Below are 25,790 nucleotides of genomic sequence, written 5' to 3'. Positions count from 1 at the left end.
ACCTTGCTATTTTTATTTGTATTCATGTCTTTCTCTTTAGCTGTATCAGAAGCTTCTTAAAGGCAGAGAAAACATTCTCTTAGCGTCCTTCCTACCTGCCCCCCACACCCTCCACCCACCCATACTGGAATCCTAACACCTTGCTTTGCACTTAGTTGGAGTTCAGGGTTCTAGAAAAGTTAATGAGTGAATGAATGATAAACATATTTTGGGTCATTTTCCCCATGTGGTGCATCCCCTGCCTTTGCCCGCTCTGAAACCCTCAGCCTCTTCTCTGCCCACTCCCCCTGGCCTTCTATAGTTTCTCCCCATCTGTCTGACATTTATCTCCACCTCTAAAGGGCTTTCCAAATCTGCTGAAACGCTGGTGCCTGCACCATAACTCCCCCGTTTGACTCATTTTTAAAGCCATTTAGTAAGACTTAATTCCGAGGCTTGGCACTCTTCCATTTGCAGAACTGTCCTACTATTCCTGGTTTCTCTAGCCCTGATAACACTGCCCCCTCAACGCTCAACCTATGGCAACTCTGCAAAAAAGCCTTATGAAGTCTCCCTCAGCAAAGGAGCTGGTTGTCTTGGAACCAAAAGAAGCTGTGCGCAGTGTCCAATTCACTCCCTAAAAGCCCCCTTGGGACTGAGGAGTTGAGCAGAATGTGTCTCTTTTGGGGTTCTTTCCTTATACCATCTTTTCTTGCACATAGCAAGAAATTTTTTTTTTTTTTTTTTTTTTTTTTGCTTTAGTGATTGCTTGACAGATGTTCCTGGCATTAGTGATCCTAAATCCTAACTCTGCCTACCATGATTCTGTAGGTGTTTTCACTAACTTCTTTCTCCTCTAATGATCACATTGTGCTCTGAATGGTGGGAGGGCAGGCATCATTAGCCCTGTTTTACAGATGCACAATCTGGGGCTGGGAGAGAGATTTTGTGATTTTCCTAAATTGCCATGGTTTGTAAATGGTGGTGGTGGGCAGAGGCAGGGGTACTTAACCCACAGCTTCCTCAGACTTTCCCACTTTCTCAAGCTTTTGTCAAAGTTGTCGTGAGCAGCATTTGCTGCAGCCAACTTTGGTTCCTTGGACATTTAGTCATCCACTTAAGCTGGCTCCCCACTTTTTTTGGATTTAAACTCTTCTAATTGAATAAACCAGATTTACATTTTAAAGGGAAAACCATCCTTATAATCCTCTTAGATTTTGTAAATCTTTGTAACATTTCAACAGGCCCTAGCTTAGAATTACAAGCAGCCGACAGATAATGTATGGAGCACCTCCTTGTTAGCCCTTCTGCCAGACACAGGGAGGTTGGCTCAGGGTGGGAGATGGTAAGGGATAGGGTGGGGAAGGAGTGTGGGGAGCAGGAGGGCCTGGAATCCAGTCCAAGCTCCACCGAAGGGACATCTTTTCCAAAGTTTATCCTCCCAGAGGTGGCTTTCTCTAAATCACACGAATATGCTGCATAGACTAATAGGGGTCCTGCTAGGAGGGGAAGGGGGAGACAGGCAGGACAGTTTACAATCTAACCTGAGAGTCAAGCCACACACCACAAGTCACATGCACACAGAGGCCTGCACCTGGGTTGTACTGGGATAAAGACATGCTAGAAATGTCACCAAGGATGTATACCAAAAGCTGACTGTGGTCGTGGGCAATAAAGGAAAACAAAGGCAGGAGAGGTGACTGTAGGCTGGGAAGATCTGGAAAGCTTTATAGAGAAGAGACAGTGATTTGGAAAGCAGGCAATCCTAGCGAAAAGGAGGAAAACATCATCCCATCCCTTGGCAGGGCCCTAGAGTCCTACCTAGTGCCTGCTTAAAGAGACTCCAGTCCTCTGGAAGTAGGTAGGATATAAAATGCCCAGTACAAAGGAGAGGAGAGAGAAGAAAGCAAGGGGCAGAACACTGCCTGGATCTGAGTCTTGTTCTACCACTCAGTAGCTAAGTGAACTTGGGCAAGCTGCTGGTAGATTCTGGACTTCCATATCAGTAGTACCTACCTCCTAAAGCTGGTATACAGATTAAATAAGAATATTACCTACAGAGTACTTGGAACAGTACCTGGCACACAGTAAGTGCTCAGTAAGTGTTAGCTATTATTATGATCACACATGCATGCATGTGTGTGCATTTACTGATATTGTACACATAGGCACAAACAAAATGCCTCTGGTGATCCACAAGTAGTATTAGGATCCATAGATTGAGAGTAATTCTAAAAGACACCAGGAGAGGTCAGAGAAAGAGGACTTGACCTTCATGTGTTGCTGCTGTTTTTACACGGTTTAGCACTTTGGAATAACAATCGGAGGAAAATACGGCAATGAAAATGGTGCTGTTTGGGACTGATCTTACCCGGGCTCAGGCACTGGGGCACAGGGTCCAACGAGCCAAGGCCAGTTTGGATTCCCCACACCACAGCCTGGAGGCAAAGCTGCTACTGGCTATGAACTCAAGAGCCAAAAGTATTTTGAGCTGCACCCTTCCCAGAGGTTTTTGTGGTCCAGGCCCTGGAGGTCACAGAGACCAGAATCATTGCTAAGGGAAATTTCCAGGGTGGCTCTCATCACTCTTACAGAGTCACCATCATTACAGAGCCTGTCACCTCCGGGGCGCTTGTCCAGAAGTAATCTCATTACCTACATCCTATCGTAACAAGTGCAAGTTTTCCTCTGTACCCCCTGGGGCTGATTTCTCAGGACTACTGATAACAGCTTCCATGTAGATCTTGGCATCACCAGCAGGCAAGTCACAACTTTTTTCTCAACTAAACTTGGGCTCCAGGGACAGTTTTTACCCAGGGGGTGAAGGGTTTCCAAACTTTCAACAGTGGTGTTGATGTCAGTCCTGAGGAGTGGGAACATCAGAATGCCTCCCTCCCCACCCACTTGAAGCATACAAACTGAAAATTAAGTTTATTCTCAAATATTCTGTTGAGTAAAGATTCCTTTGCGTTACTTTAACTGAGTTTTTATGGAGACAGGGATTCATTTTTGTGTCCCATGTCATGAGTGACTTTAATGAGAAATGGTAGAAGTCAATTCAGGGGAGCCCACCTGTACAAGGGTCTAGTCCCATACTTCACTCCCGTGACAGGTCAAGAAACCATGTGAGATAAAAAGAAACGAAATTGAGTTATTTGTACTGAGGTGGATGGACCTAGAGTCTGTCATACAGAGTGAAGTAAGTCAGAAAGAGAAAAACAAATACCGTATGCTAACACATATATATGGAACCTAAAAAAAAAAAAAAATGGTTCTGTAGAACCTAGGGGCAGGACAGGAATAAAGACGCAGATGTAGAGAATGGACTTGAGGACACGGGGAGGGGGAAGGGTAAGCTGGGACGAATTGAGAGAGTGGCATGGACATATATATATATACTACCAAATGTAAAATAGCTGGTGGGAAGCAGCCACATAGCACAGGGAGAGCAGCTCGGTGCTTTGTGACCACCTAGAGGGGTGGGAGGGAGACGCAAGAGGGAGGAGATATGGGGATATATGTATACGTATAGTTGATTCACTTTGTTATACAGCAGAAACTAACACACCATTGTAAAGCAATTATACTCCAATAAAGATGTTTTAAAAAAAAAGAAGAAACCATGTGAGAAATTACAGCCCAGCTCTTCCAGAGACCTTCTGCACAAATAATGTCTGCTCCCAATTACTGGAATAATGCTGCATAATTTGGAAAGAGGGAGATTTCCCACTTTTGGTAAGAGCCTTGTCTTCTTAACCATCAGGGTCTTTGTACACACTGTTCCCTCTCCCTAGAATAGGTCCCCCCTTTGCCCTTCTTTCTCCTGGTAAACACCTACTATCTTTAAGACTCAGCTTACGGGGGCACTTGACCTCATCTGGGGTAAACTGAAAGAAGTTTCCTGTTACATACTCCCATAGGACCCAACATGCTTCCTTTGATAAACCTCATCTCATTTTTACACTTACTAGTTCAAGGCCTGCCTTCACTACTGGGTCACGAGATCTAGGTCGACCTGGACCTGTCAGCCATGTTCCTCACGTGCCCATCACCTGGCAGAAGCACAGAAGGCCCTCAGTGAAGGAGTGGAGTATTTGAGAGAATGTGTCTGGTGGACTGGCGGTGGCATATTAGGACCTTGTAGGGACCCCCTACCTGAGGCTGGAGAAGCTTTCTATCTCCCTTTCAAGGGTCACTAGATGGTTCATTTCTGCTTTGCTCCTAAACTCCAGGAGAGTTAGAAGGAGCCTCCAGAAAAATCATGCCTGCCATTTGTATTATATCACTTTATGGTTTATATAGATATTTCATCTCAAGGCAAGGAAGGTTCTATTATCTCCATTTTACTGGCAAGGGAACTGAAGTCTCAGAGTGGTGTAGTAACTTGCCCCAAATCACACAGTATGGGGCAAAACTGTAAAGTGAATTGTTTCCTGCTATGATACAGCTACATTGACAATATAGCGTCATAAAAACTGTAACAATGCTATTTATGTCTTACTTCCAAGTTCCAATTGGTCACAGATCATTCGGAGCCTTTTTCAAACTGTCTCTATCACTTATTAAGGATTCACCCAGTCCCTGTTTGCAAGTTTACCCTGCCTTATAGAAATTTTGATTATTTTATTGGAATTCTCAAGCCTGGACAAAATCACCCATGTTCTCTGTTCCACCCATTCTCCGAGAAGCCATTTTTATGCGTTTGCTTTTCTGCTTGCTTTTCTTTCCTCCAGCCAGGCCACTGACCTCCATGTCTAGCCTATGTTTGTTCTTCTGGGTTTCCAAGTATATCTCTTTTCAATATTTATCCCCTGACGCTTCCTTTGTTACCATACCCAACTCTGGACCCCTCCTTAGGTGGTGTCTAGAGCACCTATGACATCAATGATGCTTCTTTAGTGTCACAGGGTGTGGCCTCAGAGCCCCATGACTGATAAGTTAACTATACTGCATCAGACATTTCATGACCAAACAAGTGATTCTCCTGTGAGCCTAACTGCCCATTTCAATGATATCACCAAAACATCACTGGAGCCCCTTCTTTGGAACTGCTTTTGGAAATCTGTGACACCTTATTTTTAATATCCTCAGTAAACTTCTGGTTCAAGATGGTGGGTGAAGCACACACTAGAGCCTTCCCTTGTCACCCCAAATCTCTGGAATTGATAGATATTTTTAAAATTCACAACTGAATTATAAAACAAGCAGAGGAGCCCTCCTTGGGCCAGAAATTCCGGCAGTATAAAAACTGATGGGATCAACCGATAAAGGAAAGAAATCAAAATACATACAGGAGAGAAGAGTCTCCCTACAAAGCAGGACAAAACCCAATGGGGGTCTTCTCCTGGACAGTGGATAATGAGAGCAGGAGAAAACTGGGGCAACCAGCAAATTGTGAACTGGCCTCAGGAGCTCCTATATATCTTCTTTCCCCTACCAAGCAGCAGCTGAAGTGGGACTCTGCCCAAAGAAGCTTCGGATAGGGAGGGTTGGAGCGGGAGACGCAGGATATGCCCAAGCCCAGAAACCTAACTGCTAAGGTATTCTGACTAGTAGCACGTTCCACTCCTTCCTCACTCGTCCTGAAAACAGATTAGAGTACAATCCGCAGCAGAACATCCAGCTTCTTGCTGTCTTTCCCCAAAAGGTGGGCAAACAGAAGCAGCCTATCAGCTGACTGATAAGGAATTTCAGCCACAAAAATGATCACATGATTAAGACTCACCAAACATTTGATGAATGCCAATACCATGGAAGGGAGTTTGTTTCACAAACTGTAAATAAAAGATGAGTTTATACCCAGGGAAAGAGACTTAATGATCAGTCAAAACAGGGCTCTAGAATATGTTGAATTGATAGCCTCAGAGATACCAGCAGATATTGCATCCATAAAAAATTAACAGATAATGGACATTAATACTTTGATTTTTGAGATATAAATCTTAATGAATGAACTGAAAAGCCAAATAGATAACAGTTGAAGGATGGCTGGGAGATTCAGTCAAGGAATTATCTTAGAATGTGGCACAAAGTGATAAAAGAGATGGGAAATATAAAAGAGCAGGTAAGAAACATGAAGGATGGATCTGTAAGACCCAATATTTGTCTAACTGGTGATTTAGGAAGCAAAAATAGTGAGAATGGAGGTAAGGCAGTATTCAAAGAAATATTAGCAAAGAATGTCCCAGAATTGAAGAGGACCTCCTAAATTCTCAGCAGTATAAAGAGGCCACATACAAGTATCTCAGCGGGGCCAGTTCTTCACCCACTGAAGATGGACTTGATTTGGGAAGTAGTAAAAAGCCATTTGAAGCCAAGTGTGGTGGAAAAGTTGATCAAACTCAGTTCTTATTGACGATGAGATGTAAGTTAAATTAGATGTAAATTTAAAATTTTGTTGCAAGGCTCATAAATTAGTTCTACTATTAGCACCCACACAGATAGTTTAGCTAGTAGAATTTCCTGTTTTCTCAAAACTTCCTCTAGTTTCCTTGTATAGGGGTACACATATGCTAGTTCCTAGCATAAGAGTATGTAAACAAATTAGAAGCCAGGGAGTCAAGTAAGAGAGCAATGTATCCTCTCATGTATCCTCTCTCATCATCCCCACCCCTACTTGCAGTTCCACCAGTGGATATTAATGCTTCTCAACATGAATCCATCTTCTTTGGTCTCATTATCTCCAACCACCTCACTCAGTCCTACCTCCAAGCACTGCCAAAGCCCTCTCTTCTGCTCACCATCAAAATCCTAACCACATTCCAAGGCTCAGAACAAGTCCCACCTTTCACACAAAGGCTTGTTTGGCCACATCTCTATGCCAGTATCTCATCATGCTTGTGAAGATATCATGCTTATTAGTTTTTCCTGCTCCTAGCCTGTAGGCTCCCCCAGAATGGAAAGAGCGCCACACATGTCTTTTGTGACCTCCACAGAACTGCTCCAGGTGCCTGTTAAAATGAGAATACCCCCAGGAGAGAAAACAAGCTGAAGGATTAGCCCCTGGAAACTATTTTGGTGAGATGATTTCCTCTGACTGGGGAGAACGAAGTGCGTGGATAGGAAATGTGGGGAAATAACACAGAAAAGGAAGTGTGGGTGAAGAGGGGCCCTAGAGTTGTGTTCATGCCACCTCAGCATCTCACATGATCCCCAATTACTCTATGACACCAGGGTCACGGAATCGCTGACCTCTAGACCACCAAGGGAGCTTAGAGACTACCCCATTCCCCGGCCCCTCAGAGTACCCAAGAGAGGTGCGGTGACCTGCCAGCAAGCACACATTTCTTCAGTGACCCCCAAGGACACTACTCCAGTCCAGAGCCTCTGCTCTTACCCGCTATTCTCAGGACTGTCCCTTATTAACCTATGCTCTTGTTGGAAATAGCAATAACGACGTTTATTGAAATCTTACTGTGTGCTTCATATAGATACTCTGATAAGGCCTCAACATGCTTTAATTCATTTCCTCCTCATAGTTACCCCATATCAAGAAACACTTTTAGTTTCACAATTTTTCTGATGAAGAAACTGAGGCAGAGCTGTAGCAGTAAATGCACACAGTGATAGGGAGTCCATCTGAACCCAGGAAAGCAAATGGCATGGGCAAGGATGCAGGAGGAGCTCTGAGTTTCCCCTGTCAATTCTTTTCTCATTCTCTCAACCTGCAATGCCTTTCCCTCAACTTGATGTCTTGTAAAATAATACTCCTCCTTCCAGGCCTGCTCATTAGGCCATACCCAACCTTCCCAGGATAATCAATCAGTTTCTTCTCTGTCCTATCGTTGTTTATGCCTCTGTTTGAACACCTGTAATTTGACTTATATTAATAGTAATATAGGTGACTCTGTCTGGTCCAAATTAACTCCTTGAGGGCAAGGGCCTCATTTTGTTCATTGCTATATTCCTAGAGCCTAGAACACTGGCTGGGTGACTGTAGATACTACATTTTGGGAGTGAATACAGTAGTCTGCACATGCACTTGCTCTCCATGAGATGGGCTCCTCCGTGGCAGAATCCCAGAGATCCCACAAGTCTTGATGCCCACTGAGGCTAAGTGCAGCCATGGATACTGCCAGTGTGAAGTGGGCCACAGACGGGATTTCAGGGATCAGACGTGTCCCCCATTCTCCCCGTAAATATTTCTCACTGGCTGCATAATCTACCACCATATCATCAAGGCTTCATCTGTAGATTTGGGGTCCAGGTGAAAAGTTAAATGCCCAAAGGAAAGCTCATTCACTTGCAACCTGGAAATCACACTCTACTGGTCAGTGAAGGTGGTTTTGATCTGGAAAGAGCCCCTGGGACATTGGGAACCTGAGGTGGAAGGTGGATGAAGGAACCTGACTTAGGAGTTGTTAATTTGAAGTCTGTGAATGGGCTGCAGTGGGTCCAGAACCCAGTATTGTATTCAAAGCATACCGATTACTGAGTGTGTTTCTCCACAGCTTTCATTAAATTCTCAGAATGGGTCTGGGGCTCTAAAGAGAATGAGACGAGCTGGAGAAGATGGCCGTTTGCACCTCACGTTCCCTGACATCCCAGATCAGCTCAGGGCACCTGGGCCTACAGATGCCACTGGCTGGCCAAAGGCAGCAGTGCAGAAGAAAAGAACCAAGAAAGGTGAAGAGGGCAAAGGCATTGGGGAGGGCTATGAGGGGAAGCTAAGACAAAGGGTAGGAACGTTGGGCATCAGATACACAGCTAGAAGAGGTCATGTGGCCCAATCCCCTTGTTTTATAGATAAGGAAAGGAGTTCCAGAGAGGTTAAGTAACCCCAGCATTTCGGGTCAGCCGGTGGCTCCCTTGCCAGAGATTGGCCCTGCTCTAGGCCATCTCTGTGGCCTCACAGTTTGTTCATTAAACAACAGATAAGCTCACAAGGAGAGGCCAGTATTGCTGCTGTTATCTGGCTCTTTGGGTGGCAGCTGCAGGCCTTTTCATTGCTGGAATTTGGCATTTGGAATCAGAGATAGGGTAGGGAAAACATTCCTCTGGGTACATGTGAATGCATCATTCTTTGATGACCCCAGGCCTAAAAAGCTTAACTTGCCAACCACTCATTCATTCACTTCACCAACATTTACTGAGCACTTACTAGGTACAGGCACTCATGGTAGCCTCCCTGGGGGCCCCAGAGAGGAGTGAGATGTGAGGCTTTGCCTTGAAGGAACTTGTGCTGTGGTAACGATGAAAGGACGTCCCACTGCAGAGGCAGCTGGGGCTTCTGTGCAAGAGGCGGGTTTGTTGCTGCCCTTAGAAGGACTTAATCACATCCAGGTAGATGAGCCTTAATCACATCCAGGTAGATGAGCCAAAGCAAGGCCACTTGGGACCTCGATGTGGTAAATCTTGGACACCAAGGCTCAGGTATGGCTCTGAATCTCACCGCAAGAAAGAGGTTCCGTGGCCTCTCTGACTGGTGGCATCGGGGCTGCCGTAAGTAGCCCCACTTGAGAACCTCCCACTGTTGCCCCCAGAGTCATGGAGTCGCATAACTCCATGTGCCAGAGAGACTTTGAAGCCTGAGGAACAACTGGTTCCAGAGGTTTCACTTTCACCCTCATCTCAGTGTCCTGAGGTAGAGAGAATTCACATCCTCAACCAGGGCTCAGGGAGGCTTCGGCAATGAACAAGGTCACAGGGCTGTTTAACCACAGAGCCAAGACTTGAACTCAGGCCCATGACCCCAAATCCTGCTGCTGTGAAACTGTCACTTCTGCCTTTTCTCACCTCAGGTTAAAGCCAAAATTGTACTGAAAAATCCCACTACTGATACCCTCTGATGCCAGACAACATGTTAGATCTTGTACAAATGAGTTGAAAAGTGAAGTGGTAGGAAACCTCTTAGAGAAATGACTGCTGCTGTGGGAACGATACCCAGCCTGGGTATTGTTTCTGCCTCTCCACGAGACAGGCTCAGCCTGCTAGTGAGAAAAAGTATGGTTTGGATGTCAGGCAGCTCCTGTACAATAGGCTCTGAAGGCCCCATGGTGGGCTTCCGGTCTCTCAACATCCCCTACCCTTGTCTCATGGCCTGAAAGGGCCATGATCTAGAAGGCGTTTCCAGTGGTCACTGCTGATTATACCTGAAAACAAACTCTCTTGGGACAGGATATCAGACACAGCCCATTGGGAAGACAACGGATTAGGTATCTGAGGGACAAGAGGGCACCCTCAGAGGCGCAAAGATGAAAGCTGAAGTAAAAGGGCAGCCAAGGCCTGCTGGTGGTTGGCCAGTAAGCAACTGTGAAGAAAAGCTCATTTCCACAGACATGCACTGAAGTCATGGGACCTCAAAGATGAGTAAGAAAGCCCCAGTCCTGCCTGATGCCCAAGAGCTTTGGGTCTGTGTGCTCATGTGAAATGTGGATTTTGGCAGCCTGTGCATTTACCAGAGAGGGAAACTTGCCTTTCATGCACCATTAATAGTCTTCCCTATGTGTTTGGAAAGCTAGTGGCTGAGGTCTCCCAGTGGTGCCCTAAAGGGGAGTCCAGGCCAACCACACAATGTTTACCCCACCGGATTTCCCTTGTTGGTTTCTACAAGCTCTCCTGCTCCAGAATAAGAAATTCCCAGGGACTCACTTGGAAGCATGTTGGGAAAAATGACTAAACCATCAGTGTCATGACCCCAATGCCAGGGCATGGAAATCAGATAGCAGAATGTGCACACGGTAAACCTTTCCCACTTTTAAGTGACCACTGGCATGTGACCTTACTTCCCCAGATCTCATGTGGTTGGTTCAGTTTTCAAGGGAGAGAACTGTACTATTGGAAGATCTCAGAGATTTTTTCCAGCTCTGATAACCTGTGTTTCCACAATGTAGGAGTTCATGGGCAGTTCTGCCTGTCACCTCAGAGACCTGTGGTCCTCACATGATGTCCTGGCTTCCAACACCTTCCTCAGAACTTTCCCTACACCTCTCATGCCTGAATGTAGCACCTTGCTCAGACAGGATCCTTAATAAATGTTTGTTTAATGAAAGTCTCCACAACTCTGAGTTATAGAGTGACTTGGCAGTTGAAAGCAAGAGTATCCCAGGACCCATGTCAAAGGGAAAGGAGGAGGGGTATTTACACCAGGGAAGAGAAGGCTCAAGGAAGGCAAGGAAGAAGCAGACCTCTCCTGGGAGGCTTGTGGGGCAGAACCAGCAGAGCTGGGGTGACAGGGAGGAGACACGAGAACTCCCAGGTACGATGCCTGTGGTTCAGTGAGGAGTCAGAGTGTGGGTAAAGAGAGCCAAGAAATAAGGCTGACTAAGGATACATCTGGAAGCCTTGCAGTAACTGGAAGCAAAAAAGGGTTTTTAACAGGGGATTGATGTAATGAAAACTGAGTTGGAAAACAATCTGGCAGCAGTGTGCAGGATGAACTGAAAGGGAAGGTCTGAGAGGAAGAACATCAGAGAGGTTACAATGGGGAATAAAATCTGGACAGAGGTGGAAACAATACAAACTCAGGCAACAGGTTTGTAGCAAGCATATGCAAAGGCCTGGACACTGTTCTAGGAGCGGGATACGGTTGTGAAGGAGGTAGACCCAGATCCCCAGCCTTGGGGAACTCATCTTCTAGGAGATGAAACAGGAGGAAGGAGATGACTTTTAAGAATTAATACCTCATTTTATTAGGTAAGGGATTTGAGGAAATATGCACATCCAACTCAGAAGGATAAATATAAATGATTTAATCTATTCTCTTTAACATCCCTTTAGATGAAACAATGAATTGTGTAGGGCTGATCCAATAAAGTCACTCATAGTCAGCTTAAGGCCTGGCACCAGAGCGTGACTAGGCAAAGGCAGCTGCAGAAAGGACTCCCACACCAATTCCAAGTGTGCAGCTCCTTGAAGTCTGTGGCACTTGATTCAGATAATTAATAATGGCTGCGAATGGGCTGGAGTCTGGATTGGGCCCACGGAGAGGTGTTTTGTTTGGCATCATACCTGAAACTTTGAGAGGAGTCCTGGGCTCTATAACGTCTACCCATCTCCACAGCTGTGTCACCCGTGTAGCCCTTAAAGTCATTAAACCTTGGGAATGTCAAGAGTAGAATGAGGGTCCACCAGGAATCCCCAATTTGGGGGGAGTTTTCCCAACAGGGGCTTTTGAAAACAATTGGGTATTAGAGATTTTGAGGTAAGTTTTGGAAAAAGTCTAGAAGGCAGATATGGATTTGTCTTCAACTGACCACTGAGAATACTCTTTGATCATTAATGGAGCAGAGGGTAGGGTTAAGGTCCATTACAAAAATTAAGATATGGGTCTGAAGGTAAAGGAAAATCTTGTGTCAGAGACAAGACATTTTTAGGGAATATCCCTAGAACTTTGTGATGACATATTTTTTTTTAATTTATTTATTTGATTTATATTTGGCTGCGTTTGGGTCTTCGTTGCTGTGCGTGGGCTTTTCTCTAGTTGTGGCGAGTGAGGGCTACTCTTTGTTGCGGTGCGCGGGTTTCTCATTGTGGTGGCTTCTCTTGTTGCGGAGCACAGGCTCTAGGCACACGGGCTTTAGTAGTTGTGGCACACGGGCTTAGTTGCTCCGCGACATGTGGGATCTTCCCGGACCAGGGCTCGAACCCGTGTCCCCTGCATTGGCAGGCGGATTCTTAACCACTGCGCCACCAGGGAAGCCCTGTGATGACATATTTAGGCTGGGACAGGGGGTGAATATTCCTAGGGGGTAGGAAAGTAAGGGGAAGGGGTAAGTAAAACAACAACAACAACAACAGCAAAACCCCAAAATTTTGAAGTTGAATGACTGGGAAAATGATGTATGAGAAGATTGGGGTGGGAGGAGGAGGTTAGGAGAAAGTCAATGGTTTTCGTTTTAACCGTAAGTGTGGAGTGATGGTGAGGCATCTAAGTGCTGATGTTCACTAGGCACTGGAGGCTTCAGATATGGAGTTAAAGAAAGAGGACTGGGCCAAGAAGGGAACTGGGGGGTGGGGCACCCACACAGCAGCAAGAGCTGCAGTCAGGAAAAGAAATGAGTTCTCAAAAGGAGTATGAAGCAGAGGGCTACGCTCTTAGGCTGGGAAATGCTCAGGGTTCAGGGACTGCAGGGGAGCTAGGAACAGGTACAGAGGAATAAGAAGGAGCAATGGGAGAAAAGGAAAAGCCTATCACATCAGCCATGGGCAAACCGATACAAGAAGGAGAAACGGCCAAATGGGTCCAAAGCCACAGACTGAGATCAGAAGAACAAAGATGGAGGGGGAAAAGGTATGGATTAAGAGGTGGGAAGGTTGTATGTAACCTCTGAGGGACTGGTATCATGAGTGTAGTTAAAGCAGAAGCCAGAAGTTAAGAGGCAATGGCTATAAAGGAAATGGTAACAGTAGGCATGGGTTATTTATTTGGAAGAAAAAGAAGTTAACCTGCAAAGAGGAGAGGCGGAAGCCAGAGATACATAAGGAAAACGAGGAGAGGCCTGTATCATGGCAGCCAGAAAAGGAACCAGGCATGTAGTGAGGGGAAGCAGAAAGTGGTTTGGGTTAAAAGAATGGGCTTTCAGCTCCCACAGATTGGTGCTCGCCTCCCACTTTACCACTTGCTTTGACATGCTGAGGCTCAGTTTCCTCATCTGTACAATGGAGGTATAATGTATTGAACTCATTCCAGAAGGTCGTTGTGATGATTGAGCCCTAATGCATGTAGAGCACTTGGTGAAAAGTTCCAGGTGAGAGTGAAACTGATGCTACAGGCATCAGGTCTTGGCCACACTCTTCAAGGCACTGTTGACACCACATCCAGGTTGTTTGTTCCCCTTGTAAAACAGCAGTAACGGTTGTCATAATATTTTTTAAAAAAGAAAAAATTAATTTTTGGAGATTCATGCCTTTTGGACATTCTCCAGCTTCTACCTTCCTCTCTGTCTCTATTATTGTAGCAACCCAGCCACGCCTCCTTGTTCATTAGAGATGCTGGCACTTAGCCATGATCAGCCTCTTCTGGTCTCCTGATAGCTCTTGGGCCAACCCTCCCCAGCTTTCTTTGTAAACTCACCTTTTCTTACAAGATTTATCCTCCTCTATTCTGTCATCAAATTTTGGTGTCCCTTAAGACACCCTTCTCAGTCTATACAGTCTCCATAGCTCATATGTCAGCTCAGACACCTCCCCTGAGTTATAGACCATATATCACCACTTGGATGTTCCAACAATTCCTCCAACTCAAAATTTCCAAAATCTAAAAGAATTCTCCACACCTCAAAACTGGTCCAGGCTCAGAGAACAGCACACCACCCCTCTAGGTACACAGTCTGGAAACCTAGGAGACATACTTAACACTTTCCTCTCTCCTTATATCATTAGATTTAAATCATGAGAGTCATGCCAACTTAGTGAACCTGTCTATTTGTCTCTATTTCGACCCCTTAAGACCACGGTACCTCCCTCTCTTACCTGAAAAACTATGGAAGCCTCCAGGCTGCTCTCCTTCACACACTCCAATACCCCTCCCTCCATCGTATTCTTCCCACTGCAGCCAAAGTGATTCAGATTTTTAAAATGCAGATATGACTTTGCTGATCCCTTGCTTAAAGCCCTTCACTGGCTTCTCATTTCTCTTAAGACAAATTCTAACCTTTCTAATGCACCTGCAAAGCTCTGCACAGGTGTCCCCTATCGCCATTGCAAGCCCCAATACACCCCAAACTGCCCCTGCTCTCTGGGGCCCAGGTCACCAGCTTTCTTCCTGTTCCTTGCTGATCCTTCTTCCTGCTTCGCATCATGCTCACCCTCCCCCTGCTCCCATCCGTCCCAGGCCACCAGTTCCATTCCACAGCCCCTCCCTGGGACAGGACACTCTGCAGTCACAGGCTTCCCTGCCCCCAACTGGATGTTCTCACTCACTTGGGGAGCCATTCAGTAAAGATCTGTAACTCCTCCTCCAAGACCCTGTCTGTTAGCCCCTGGGGGCTGATCACATCTGTCTTGTTCCTTGCAAGAGCCCCAGTAGGCAGCCCCCTGTCTGTGGGGACCCAAATCAGAAGGTGTGGCAGGGAGAACCAAGGTGGCTGGGTCACGTTCCTCTGGGAGCGGGGGCAAGAAAGAGAGACAGACCAGGTGTACTGGAGAGAATGAGAAGGAGGGTAGGCTTGGCACTCGGCCCTCAGACCCTGCTGGACAGGTCGCCCCCATGCTGCAAGGTAGGATTTGGTAGGGTCTGGCCAAGCCGGGCAGCACTTCTGCAAGGTGAGGGCCTGCCTTCCCACCCTGGCAGAGGGTCAGGGCTGTATCAGGGCATCTGGGAGCCCCTTTTGGTACTGCAAGGCCCAGAGTACATCCTGACCCCAAAGCACTGGGATACCTGGGTTCTGCTGTGCCCCCAGCGGACTTTGCCCTGGCTCACACTGGGGACTCTGGTCTGGCATTTCCTTACCCTGAGGTTGTGGGGCATTAAGGTGTCAGGATATCTGTGGTCCATGTAGCATGGGAGCACAGGCCTGGTTCATCAGGAGGCGTGGGATGCCCCAGTGAATGAGACCACTTTGCAAACAAATGCCTGGAAAGCCAGGTATTTGAGATGGCTTTTGAAGGCCTGTGGCACTTTAGGGCCACATGTGTGTATATGTATGTTTGGGGGTGAGGCGAGGGTATTCCTGGCACAGGGGACATATAAGTAACCTCTCTGAAGTTCTAGGACCTTCCTCCATTCCTGTACCACACCTCAAAGGCCTATGTTCAACCTGTCTGTGTGGCCCATTGGAATGTTCTACTGGACAGGAAAACTAATGTGCAAGGAGGAGAGAATCTTTAAGGATCTTTCCAGCTGTGCATTCAGAGATCTGAAAAGCTAACTCCTTTAAAGGGAGTCTTTCTGAATAGCCTGGAAATGAACATAAATGACTGAAAGGTCCCTGAATGTTGAGACCAAATGAATCCCATAACAGGCACCAAATGGCATGATTCAGAGCATGGGCTCTGGAGACAGACTCCGTGGATTCCAATCCCATCTCCACGACAAACAAACTGGGTGCCCAAGGGCAAAATTCGTACCCACACTCCAGTTTCCTCATTTGTAAAATGGGTACCATCATACTTAGCTCACAGGGTTGTTGTGAGGATGAATGACTTAATATTTGTAAAGTGCTGGGAACAATGTCTGACACACAACAAATGCTATGTAAGCATTAAAAAAAAAAATTCTCATTCTTTTGGGTCTTTAAATAGTGCTCTTTTAGGCATCTTTATGACATACTTTTGAGGAAGATGGGGAACCAGGCTTCCTTGCCCCATCAAACTTTTAGAAATACAGGCAGTGCTAACTTTGCACAGTAGTGCAGGACAGTAAAAATGACCATGCAAACTGAAACTATGCAAGGTTATCTTAAAAATCAAGAAAAAAAAATACAACTGTACTGTGAGCTTTAAAAATTTTGTTGAAACATGAAAAACTCCCTTAGTATAGGTTTTAAGTGTATATGGAAGTGAAAAAAATAGTAAAACCAATATTTTAATACACTGTAATTTAAAACATTAGAAACATTGCAATTCTTAGTGTTTTGTTTTTTTTTTTTCTTTGTAAAAAAAAACTCAACAGGAGTATTTGAACAGTTCTTGCTACCTTCTTTTTGTAGAACTTAGAACACTGAGGGAACATCTTTTCTATGCCTTGGTGAACTGTCATACTCCTTTATAAAGTTGCATCAGCTTCCAACATTTTATACTTTGTGCTTTCAACATTGTAACATCTCTCTGAGAGTTTGTTAAACATGAAGTTTTTGCCCGCATCACTTCCTCTAGGACATCTTCCTCCTTTTTGTCACAACCACTTTCTTCACTTACGCTTTTAACACTGGTTTCAGGTTTCATCAATATAAACAGAAACAGTGAGGGTCCTGACTGGCAGAAAGTCACAAGGAGCTTACTCAGAATGATGTAAAATTCCACTCTGGAAATTAAAAACCTAAAAACTCAACCTGTTCAAAGAAGCTGTTCATTAACAAAGGAACCAGATGATAGCAGACACATTGCTGACGTTTCAGTCTCAACTTATATATATTTAAAAAAAGAAAAAAACTGCCCAACATATGTGTAGGCAGTTTTAGTGCCTTGCACTTAACTGTTAATGATTATTTAAATGGTAGAATAATAGGATGAATCAATAGAATGAATCAAGCAACTGAATGAATTCAACTATGTCATGAAATTTCTGTACTTGCCGGAAATGGATCTTTGATTGTGTATCTAAGATCTCATATAAATCAGGAGAGAAATGTAATTATATATTCTTCAGGAACCTGATGAAAGTTATGGCTTCTTTGCCCCATAAAAGTGCAGCTGAGCAGATACAACATTTTACGCAGTATTTCAGGGAGTTCACAGAGCCCCTGAAATCCACTTAGAAGTCCTGGTTAAGAATCTAGAACTCTATTACTAGGTAAAACCCAGCCAAAGTCTGTTTCAGAGACATTGCAAGTCTTGGGAACTTAGAGCACCTTCCAAGAGAAGGTAATCCTTGGAGTGGTCACCTGGCACCAGGAACTGAATGGAGTGGTTGCTCTTTCCTTGTTACACAAGGCTATTCAACCTAAGTCTCTTCAACAAACCACCATTCCTGAAACTCTCTTCTAAGAGGATAGGTATTGGAAAACCTTACTGAAAATAAAGACTCAACATTCCGTTGTGGAAAAACACAGCAGAGGGGAGTGGCCAAGATGACGGAGTAGGAAGACCCTGAGCTCACCTCCTTCCATGGGCACTCCAAAATTGCAATTATTTACAGAGCAACTATCCATGAAAGTGATCTGAAGGCTAGTAGAAAAGATCTCTACAGCTAAAGATATAAAGAAGGAACTATAATAGGACAGGTAAGAGGGGCATATATGGAGTATAGTCAAGACCCATACCACCAGGTAGGTGACCCACCACCAGGAGGATAATTACAATTGCAGAGGTGCCCCCCAATAAACCAGTGGTCTGGGGCTCACAATGGACTCCCCAGCCTGGGGTGGGGGTGGGGGTCCTACGGTGGGAAGACAAGCCTCCAGAACATTTGGCTTTGAAGGCAAGCAGGGCTTGCTTTCAGGAGACCCAGAGGGCTGTGGGAAATAGAGACTCCACTCTTAAAGAGTGCACACAAAGCCTCACATGCTCTAGGACCAAGGGCAGAAGCAGTAATTTGAAAGGAGCTTGGGTCAGACCCACTGGCTGATCTTGGAGAGCCTCCTAGAAAGGCAGGAGGCAACTGAACCTCAACCTGGGGATGAAGACACCAGCAGCAGCCATTTTGGGGAGCACATCCCACCACAAGGACGCTGGTGCTGGTAAGCACCATTTTGGAATCCTCCCTCTAGCTTATTAGCACCAGGACCTGGCCCATTCCCACTAGCGCACTGGCACTAGTCCTGGAACCTCCCAGGCCAGGAAGCTAGCTGGGTGGGGACACAGCCCCACCTACCAGCAGGCCGGCAGCCCTAGGAACCCCTGAGCCTCTAGCCACCCTGGGATCTGGCCCTACCCACAAATGGGCTGGCACTAGCCCTGGACCCAGCTTTACTCATCAGGGAGGCACGAGCCCTGGGATCCCTTGGGCCCCAGCCCTGCCCATCTACAGGCCAACATCAACTCTGGGACCCCTGGGGTCCTGCAGCTAGAGACCCCAGAACCCATCTCTGCCCACCAGTGAGCTGGCAGCAACTCAGGACCTGGCTTCACCCACCAGTGGGTGGACACCAGCCTTAGGACCCCCTGGGCCACAGCCCTGGGACCACCAAGGCCTTGAAGCCAGCTGTGTCAGGATCCAGTGTACTCACCAAGGGGCCAACACCAGCTATGGGACCCCTGAGCCTATAGCCAGAGAACCCAGGACCTGGCTCTGCCCATCACTGGGATGGCAGTAGCTCCAGGACCTGGCCTCACTAGTGGGTGGGCACCAGCCCTGGGAAACCTTGTGCCTGAGCCCTACCCACCAGCTGGCAAGCCAACAACTCCAGGATCACAGCAGACCCACAGCCAGCCAGGTCAAGACCCAGCCTACCCACCAGCAGGCAGGCACCACCTCGGGATGCCCCGGGCCCTGGCCCTGGCCAACAGCAGACCTACAGCAGCTCCAGGTCACCCTGAGCCCCTCAGCCAGCCATGTCAGGATTTGGCTATAAAATATGATGTCAAAAACAATAAATGTTGAGCGGAGGGAGAAAATGCAGAGTTGTTAAAAGGCATTCAAACCTTAAAAAAATCAGCAACTTAAAATGACTATGTGTATATATATATATTAGTATATACAAACCTTTTCTTAACCACAAACTAAAAATCTATAACAGATACACACAGAAAAAAGAGGAAGGAATCCACACATAACACTAAAAATAGCCATTAAATCACAAGGGAATAGAGCAAAAGAAGAAAGGAACCAAAAAAAAAAAAAAAAACCAAAAAAACAAAAACAAAACAAAAAAACCTCACAAAACAAGCCAAAGAGAATTAACAAAATAGCAATAAGTACATACCAATGAACAATTATTTTTTTATCTTTTTTTTGGTTACACCGCGCGGTATGTGGGATCTTAGTTCTCCGACCAGGGATCGAACCCTTGCCCCCAGCAGTGGAAGCATGGAGTCTTAACCACTGGACTGCCAGGGAAGTCCCCCCTTTTTTTTAAAAAAAAAATAATTACTTTAAATGTAAGTGGACTAACTGTTCCAATCAAAAGACATAGAATGGCTGAGTGGATATGAAAACAAGACCCATATATATGCTGCCTACAAGAAACTCATTTCAGATCTAAAGAAACACACAGACTGAAAGTGAGGGGATGGAAAAAGATATTTCATGCAAATGGGAAAGAAAAAGAAAGCCAGTGCTTATATCAGACAAAACAGACTTTAAAATAAAGACTGTTACAAGAGACAAAGAAGGACATTACATAATGATCAAGGAATCAATCCAACAATAAGTCATAACAATTATAGATGTATATGTACCCAACATGGGAGCACCTAAATACATAAAGTGAAATATTAACAGACATAAAGGGAGAAATTGACAGTAATACAATAATAGCAGTGGACTTTAACACCCCACTTACATCAATGGACAGATCATCTAGACAGAAAATCAATAAGGAAACACTGGCCTTAAATGACACATTACACCAGAATAACTTAACAGATATACAGAACAGTCCTGGAACCTGGAATCAAAAAGCAGCAGAATACACATTCTTTTCTAGTTCATGTGAATCATTCTCCAGGATAGATCACATCCTAGGCTACAAAACAAAGTCTCAGTAAATTTAAGAAGATTGAAATCAAATCATGTATCTTTTTCCACCACAAAGCTATGAGAATAGAAATCAACTACAAAGAAAAAACTATAAAAAACACAAGCAATATAGAGGCTAAACAATATGCTACTAAACAACCAATGGGTCACTGAAGAAATCAAAGAGGAAATTTAAAAAATACCTGGAAACAAAGGAAAATGAAAACAGAAAGAAATCATGAAAACAGAGCAGAAATGAAAGAAATAGAGACTAAAAAAAAAAAAAAGAAAATATCAATAAAACTAAGAGCTGGTTCTTTCAAAAGATAAACAAAATTGGTAAACCCTTAGCCAGACTCATCAAGAAAAAAGAGGGCCCAAATCAATAAAATCATAAAAAGAAGTTACATCCGACACCACAGAAATACATAGGAACATAAGAGATTACTACCAACAATTATATGTCAGTAAGATACACAATCTAGAAGAAATTAACAAATTCCTAGAAATGTACAATCTCCCAAGAGTGAATCAGGAAGAAGTAGAAAATATGAGCAGACCAATTACCATTAATGAAATTGAATCAGAAAAAAAAACTCCCAACAAACAAAAGTCCAGGACCAGATGGCTTCATAGGTGAATTCTACCAAAGAGTTAGAAGATAGTTAACACTCATTCTTCTCAAATTATTCCAAAACTTTTCAGAGGAAGAAACACTTCCAAACTCATTCTACAAGGCCAGCATCACCCTGATATCAAAACCAGATAAAGATAACACACAAAAAGAATATTACAGGCCAATATCACTGATGAACATAGATGTAAAAATCATCAACAAAATAGTGGCAAACCAAATTCAACAATACATTAAAAGGATCGTACATCATGATCAAGTGGGATTTATCCCAGTGATGTAAAGATGGTTCCATATCTGCAGATCAATCCATTTGATTCACCACCTTACCAAACTGAAGAATAAAAAATCATAAGAGGGCTTCCCTGGTGGCGCAGTGGTTGAGAATCTGCCTGCCAATGCAGGGGACATGGGTTCGAGCCCTGGTCTGGGAAGATCCCACATGCCACGGAGCAGCTGGGCCCGTGAGCCACAATTACTGAGCCTGCGCGTCTGGAGCCTCTGCTCCGCAACAAGAGAGGCTGCGATAGTGAGAGGCCCGCGCACTGCGATGAAGAGTGGTCCCCACTTGCCACAACTAGAGAAAGACCTTGCACAGAAACAAAGACCCAAAACAGCCATAAATAATAAATAAAAATTAAAAAAAAAACAAAAAAAAATCTCTTCCAACACTGGAAGTTTCTAAAAAAAAATCATAAGATCATCTCCATACAAGCAGAAAATCTTCTGACAAAATTCGACATCCATTTATAATAAAAACTCTCAACAAAGTGAGAATAGAGGAACCATCACTCAACATAATAGGCCATATATGACAAGCCCACAGCTAACAACATACTCAATGTTGAAAAGCTGAAATATTCTTCTCTAAGATCAGGAACAAGACAAGGATGCCCACTCTTACCACTTTTATTCAATATAGTTTTGTAAGTCCTAGCCACAGCAATCAGAGAAGAAAAAGATATAAAAGGAATCCACATTAGAATGGGAGAAGTAAGACTGTCACCATTTGCTGATGACTTGACACTACACACAGAAAATCCTAAAGACACCACCAAAAAACCCCCCAAAAAAACCAGAAAAAAAACCCAAACTAGGGCTCATCAATGAATTCAGTGAAGTTGCAGAAGACTTCTGCAAGAAATCTGCAGAAATCTGTTGCACATCTATACACTAAAAAGAAACTAACAGAAAGAAAAAATTTAAAAGGCAATCCCATTCACAATCACATCAAAAAGAATAAAATACCTGGGAATAAATCTAACTAAGGAGGTAAAAGACCTATACTTGGAAAAGTATAAGACACCAATGAAAGGAATTGAAGATGACACAAACAGATGGAAAGCTATATTGTGCTCATGGATTGGAAGAACTAATAATGTTAAAATGATCATACTACCCAAGGCAATCTACAGATTCAATACCAGCTAGAAGGGTGGGATAGGGAGGGTGGGAGGGAGGGAGACGCAAGAGGGAAGAGATATGGGGATATATGTATATGTATAACTGATTCACTTTGTTATAAAGCAGAAACTAACACACCATTGTAAAGCAATTATACTCCAATAAATTGTTAAAAATAAAATAATAAAAAATAAATTAAAAAACAAAAAAAACCACCCATAACATTCTTTAAAGAACAAGAACAAGTAATTCTAAAATTTGTAGGGAAACAAAAAAGACCCAGAATAGCCAAGACTATCTTAAGAAAGAAGAACAAAACAGGAGGTATCCCACTCCCTGATTTGAAACTATACTACAAAGCTATAGTCATCAAACTCATATGGTACTGGCACAAAAAACAGACACATAGATCAATGGAACAGAATGGAGAGTGCAGAAATGACTCACACTCATATGGGCAATTAAGCTATAACAAAGAGCAAAGAATATACAATGGGGAAAAAGACAGCCCCTTCAATAAATTGTATTGAGAAAACCAGACAGCTACATGCAAAAGAATCAAACTGGACTACTTTCTCACACCATATACAAAAATAAATTAAAATGGATTAAAGACTTCAAAGTAAGACCTGAAACCACAAAACTTTTAGAAGAAAACACAGACAATAAACTCTTTGACATCAGTTTTAGCAGTATGTTGGGGGATATGTCTCCTCAGGTAAGGAAAACAAGAGCAAACATAAAAATGGGACTATGGCAAAAAATCTTTAGTACAGCTAAGGAAACTATCAGCAAAATGACCACCTACTGAATGGGAGAAGATATTTTCAAATGACATATCCAACAAAGGTTAATCTTCAAAATATACAAAGAACACATAAAATTCAACATCAAAAACACAAACAACCCAATTTAAAAATGGAGAGAGGACCTGAATAGACATTTTTCCAAAGAAAACATACAGATGGCCAACAGGCACATGAAAAGATGCTCAACATCTCTAATCATCCAGGAAATGCAAATCAAAATCACAATGAGATATCACCTCACACCAGTCAGAATGGCTATCATCAAAAAGAGAACAAATAAGTATTGGTGGGGATGTGGAGAAAAAGGAACCCTTGTGCACTGTTGGTGGGAATGTAAATTGTTGCAGCCACTGTGGACAAAAGTATGAGGGTTCCTCAAAAAATTAAAAATAGAAATACCTGTGACCCAGCAATTCCACTTCTTTATTTATGGAAGAAAATGAAAACACTAATTCAAAAAGATATATGCACCCGTATGTTTATTGCTGAATTACTTACAATAGCCAAGATATGGAAGCAACCTAAGGGCTCATCAACAGATGAATGGATAAAGAAGATGTGGGGTGTGTGTGTGTGTGTGTGTGTGTGTGTGTGTCTGTGTGTGTATAAAATGGAATATTACTCAGCCATAAAGAAGAATGAACTATTACCATTGGTGACAACATAGACGGACCTAGAGGGTATTATGCTAAGTGAAATAAGTTTGACAGAGAAACACAAATACTATATGATTTCACTTATATGCGGAATTTAAAAACCAAAACAAATATAACTAAACAGAAAGAAAGTCATAGGTACAGAGAGAAAACAGGTGATTGACAGAGGGGAGGGGTCTGGGGGAAGAAAAAAATAGGTGAAGGAGATTAAGAGGTACAAACTTTTAGTCACAAAGTAAGTGAATTATGGGTATGAAATGTACAGTGTGGGAATATAGTCAATAATTATGTAACATCTTTCTATGGTGACAAATAACAACTAGATTTACCATGGTGATTATTTTGAAGTGTATAAAAGTATCAAATCACTATGTTGTGTACCAGGAACCAACATAGTGTTGTAGGTCAATTATACCTCAAAAACAAACTCATAGAAAAGGAAATCAAACTTGTGGCTACCAGAGGCAGGGGGTGGAGGGATGGGGAATTAAATGAAGGTGGTCAAAAGGTACAAACTTCCAGTTATAAGATAAATAAGTACTAGGGATGATAAAGTACAATATGATAAAGATAACTGGGAGGGAGACGCAACAGGGAGGGGATATGGGGATATATGTATAGCTGATTCACTTTGTTATAAAGCAGCAATTAACACACCATTGTAAAGCAATTATACGCCAATAAAGATGTTTAAAAAAAAGATAATTAACACTGCTGCATCTTATATATGATAATTGTTGAGAGTAAATCCTAAGTGTTCTCATCACAAGAAAAAAATATTTTTTTTTCTATTTCTTTAATGTTATATCTGTATGAGATTATGGATGCTCACTAAATCTATTTTGATAATCATTTCAGGATGTATGTAAGTCAAATCATTATGGTGTATACCTTAAACTTATGTACTGTTGTATGTCAATTACATCTAAATAAAGCAGAAAAAAATATGCTTTCCAAGAGGAAAAAAAAAAAAAAAAAGAAGAGAAAACCACATCAGAATCAGCAAATCAAACTGAAAATTGTCCTGCACAGGAGACCAGCTGCTGTGGGGAGCTCGGTTGCTGAGTGGCACCTGAGCCTACTGCTGGTGGCATCAACTATGTCCTCTCTTTTCTTCCTGCTTCCCCACTTCTTTTTTCCTCCTCTCCTTTTATTCTTCCTCTTCTAGTCTTCTTTCCTACTACCTCTATCATAAGCCCATGTGTACTGCTTCATCAAGTCCATGGTGCAAGAGATTTTAAGCTTTGTCAAAGCCAATAGGAAAAGATAGTCCTGAGTGGATCATGTTGAATTCAATAGATAACGTGAGAATGCCTCAGTGATGCCCATGAAACACCTTCTTACTGAAGAAGCTTACCCTTTGGGGAAGTAATTTTGAGCAAGGAAGAATATTGGGGAATGCTTTTTTAAAAAATTTATTTGGCTTGAAGGGAAAAAGATTGCCTAAACAAAATCTGCTGATGAAGTCATGGAATGACTCCATCTCTGGAATGAGCTTCATTTTCATGTGTTTTGGTAAGAAATCTGGCTCTCAATTGGGAATTCAGTCACTCTACCCACTCAAGGGCAAGATGATAAGGTTCTATCAGACCAAGCGTCTAAACGAACCTGAGACTCTACCAAGGTCAGAAATGCTGCACTTCAAGCCAAAAGATCTCGCTTGGGCTTGCTTGTTTTGACTTGTAACTACAAATTTGTCTTGTCTAAGTGTCCAATCACATTATAAAACAGAACACCCATCTCTACAGTACAGCATCCTCTGAAGCAAGAGGAGTCGTAAATGTACATTTTGGGGGATTCTCTAATTCTTCTGACCCTCTGATTTCCACAGGACTTTAAGTTGCTTCCCCTGAGTTCAAGCAACGCAAGATGGTTTTGGAAGTGCTGAACCCAAGGCATTATAACATCACCAGCATGGTGTCTGAAGTTATGCCTATTGCCAGCATTGCAATCCTGCTGCTCACTGGCTTTTTTCTCTTGGTTTGGAATTATGAGGACACATCCTCAATACCAGGTAAGTCAGTCATTTATTTCTATACCTAAGAAGATTGTTTTCTTGGGCTTCTGATCTATGAGGGTAAAGGAAATTT

At 43.5% G+C, this 25,790-nt stretch overlaps 1 protein-coding gene and 1 long non-coding RNA gene across 2 annotated transcripts in view; one reads left to right on the top strand and one right to left on the bottom strand.

Annotated features, from left to right (window-relative positions):
• The window catches only part of LOC309626775, a 296,161-nt gene that overhangs the window by 18,308 nt on the left and 252,063 nt on the right, over positions 1–25,790 (bottom strand). The gene's annotated exons all lie outside the window — the stretch shown is intronic.
• The window catches only part of LOC309626776 (aromatase), a 58,763-nt gene continuing 42,250 nt past the window's right edge, over positions 9,278–25,790 (top strand). Inside the window, exon 1 of the mRNA XM_082387983.1 lies at positions 9,278–25,714. Within this exon, the coding sequence (XP_082244109.1) occupies positions 25,570–25,714 (145 nt within the window). The 5' untranslated portion in view covers positions 9,278–25,569. The remainder of the gene's footprint in view (positions 25,715–25,790) is intronic.

This window comes from Balaenoptera borealis (genome assembly GCF_965194805.1).
Source record: "Balaenoptera borealis genome assembly, chromosome: 3".
In the NCBI taxonomy this organism is placed as follows: Eukaryota; Metazoa; Chordata; class Mammalia; order Artiodactyla; family Balaenopteridae; genus Balaenoptera; species Balaenoptera borealis.
This window is presented reverse-complemented; position numbering and strand designations above follow the sequence as displayed.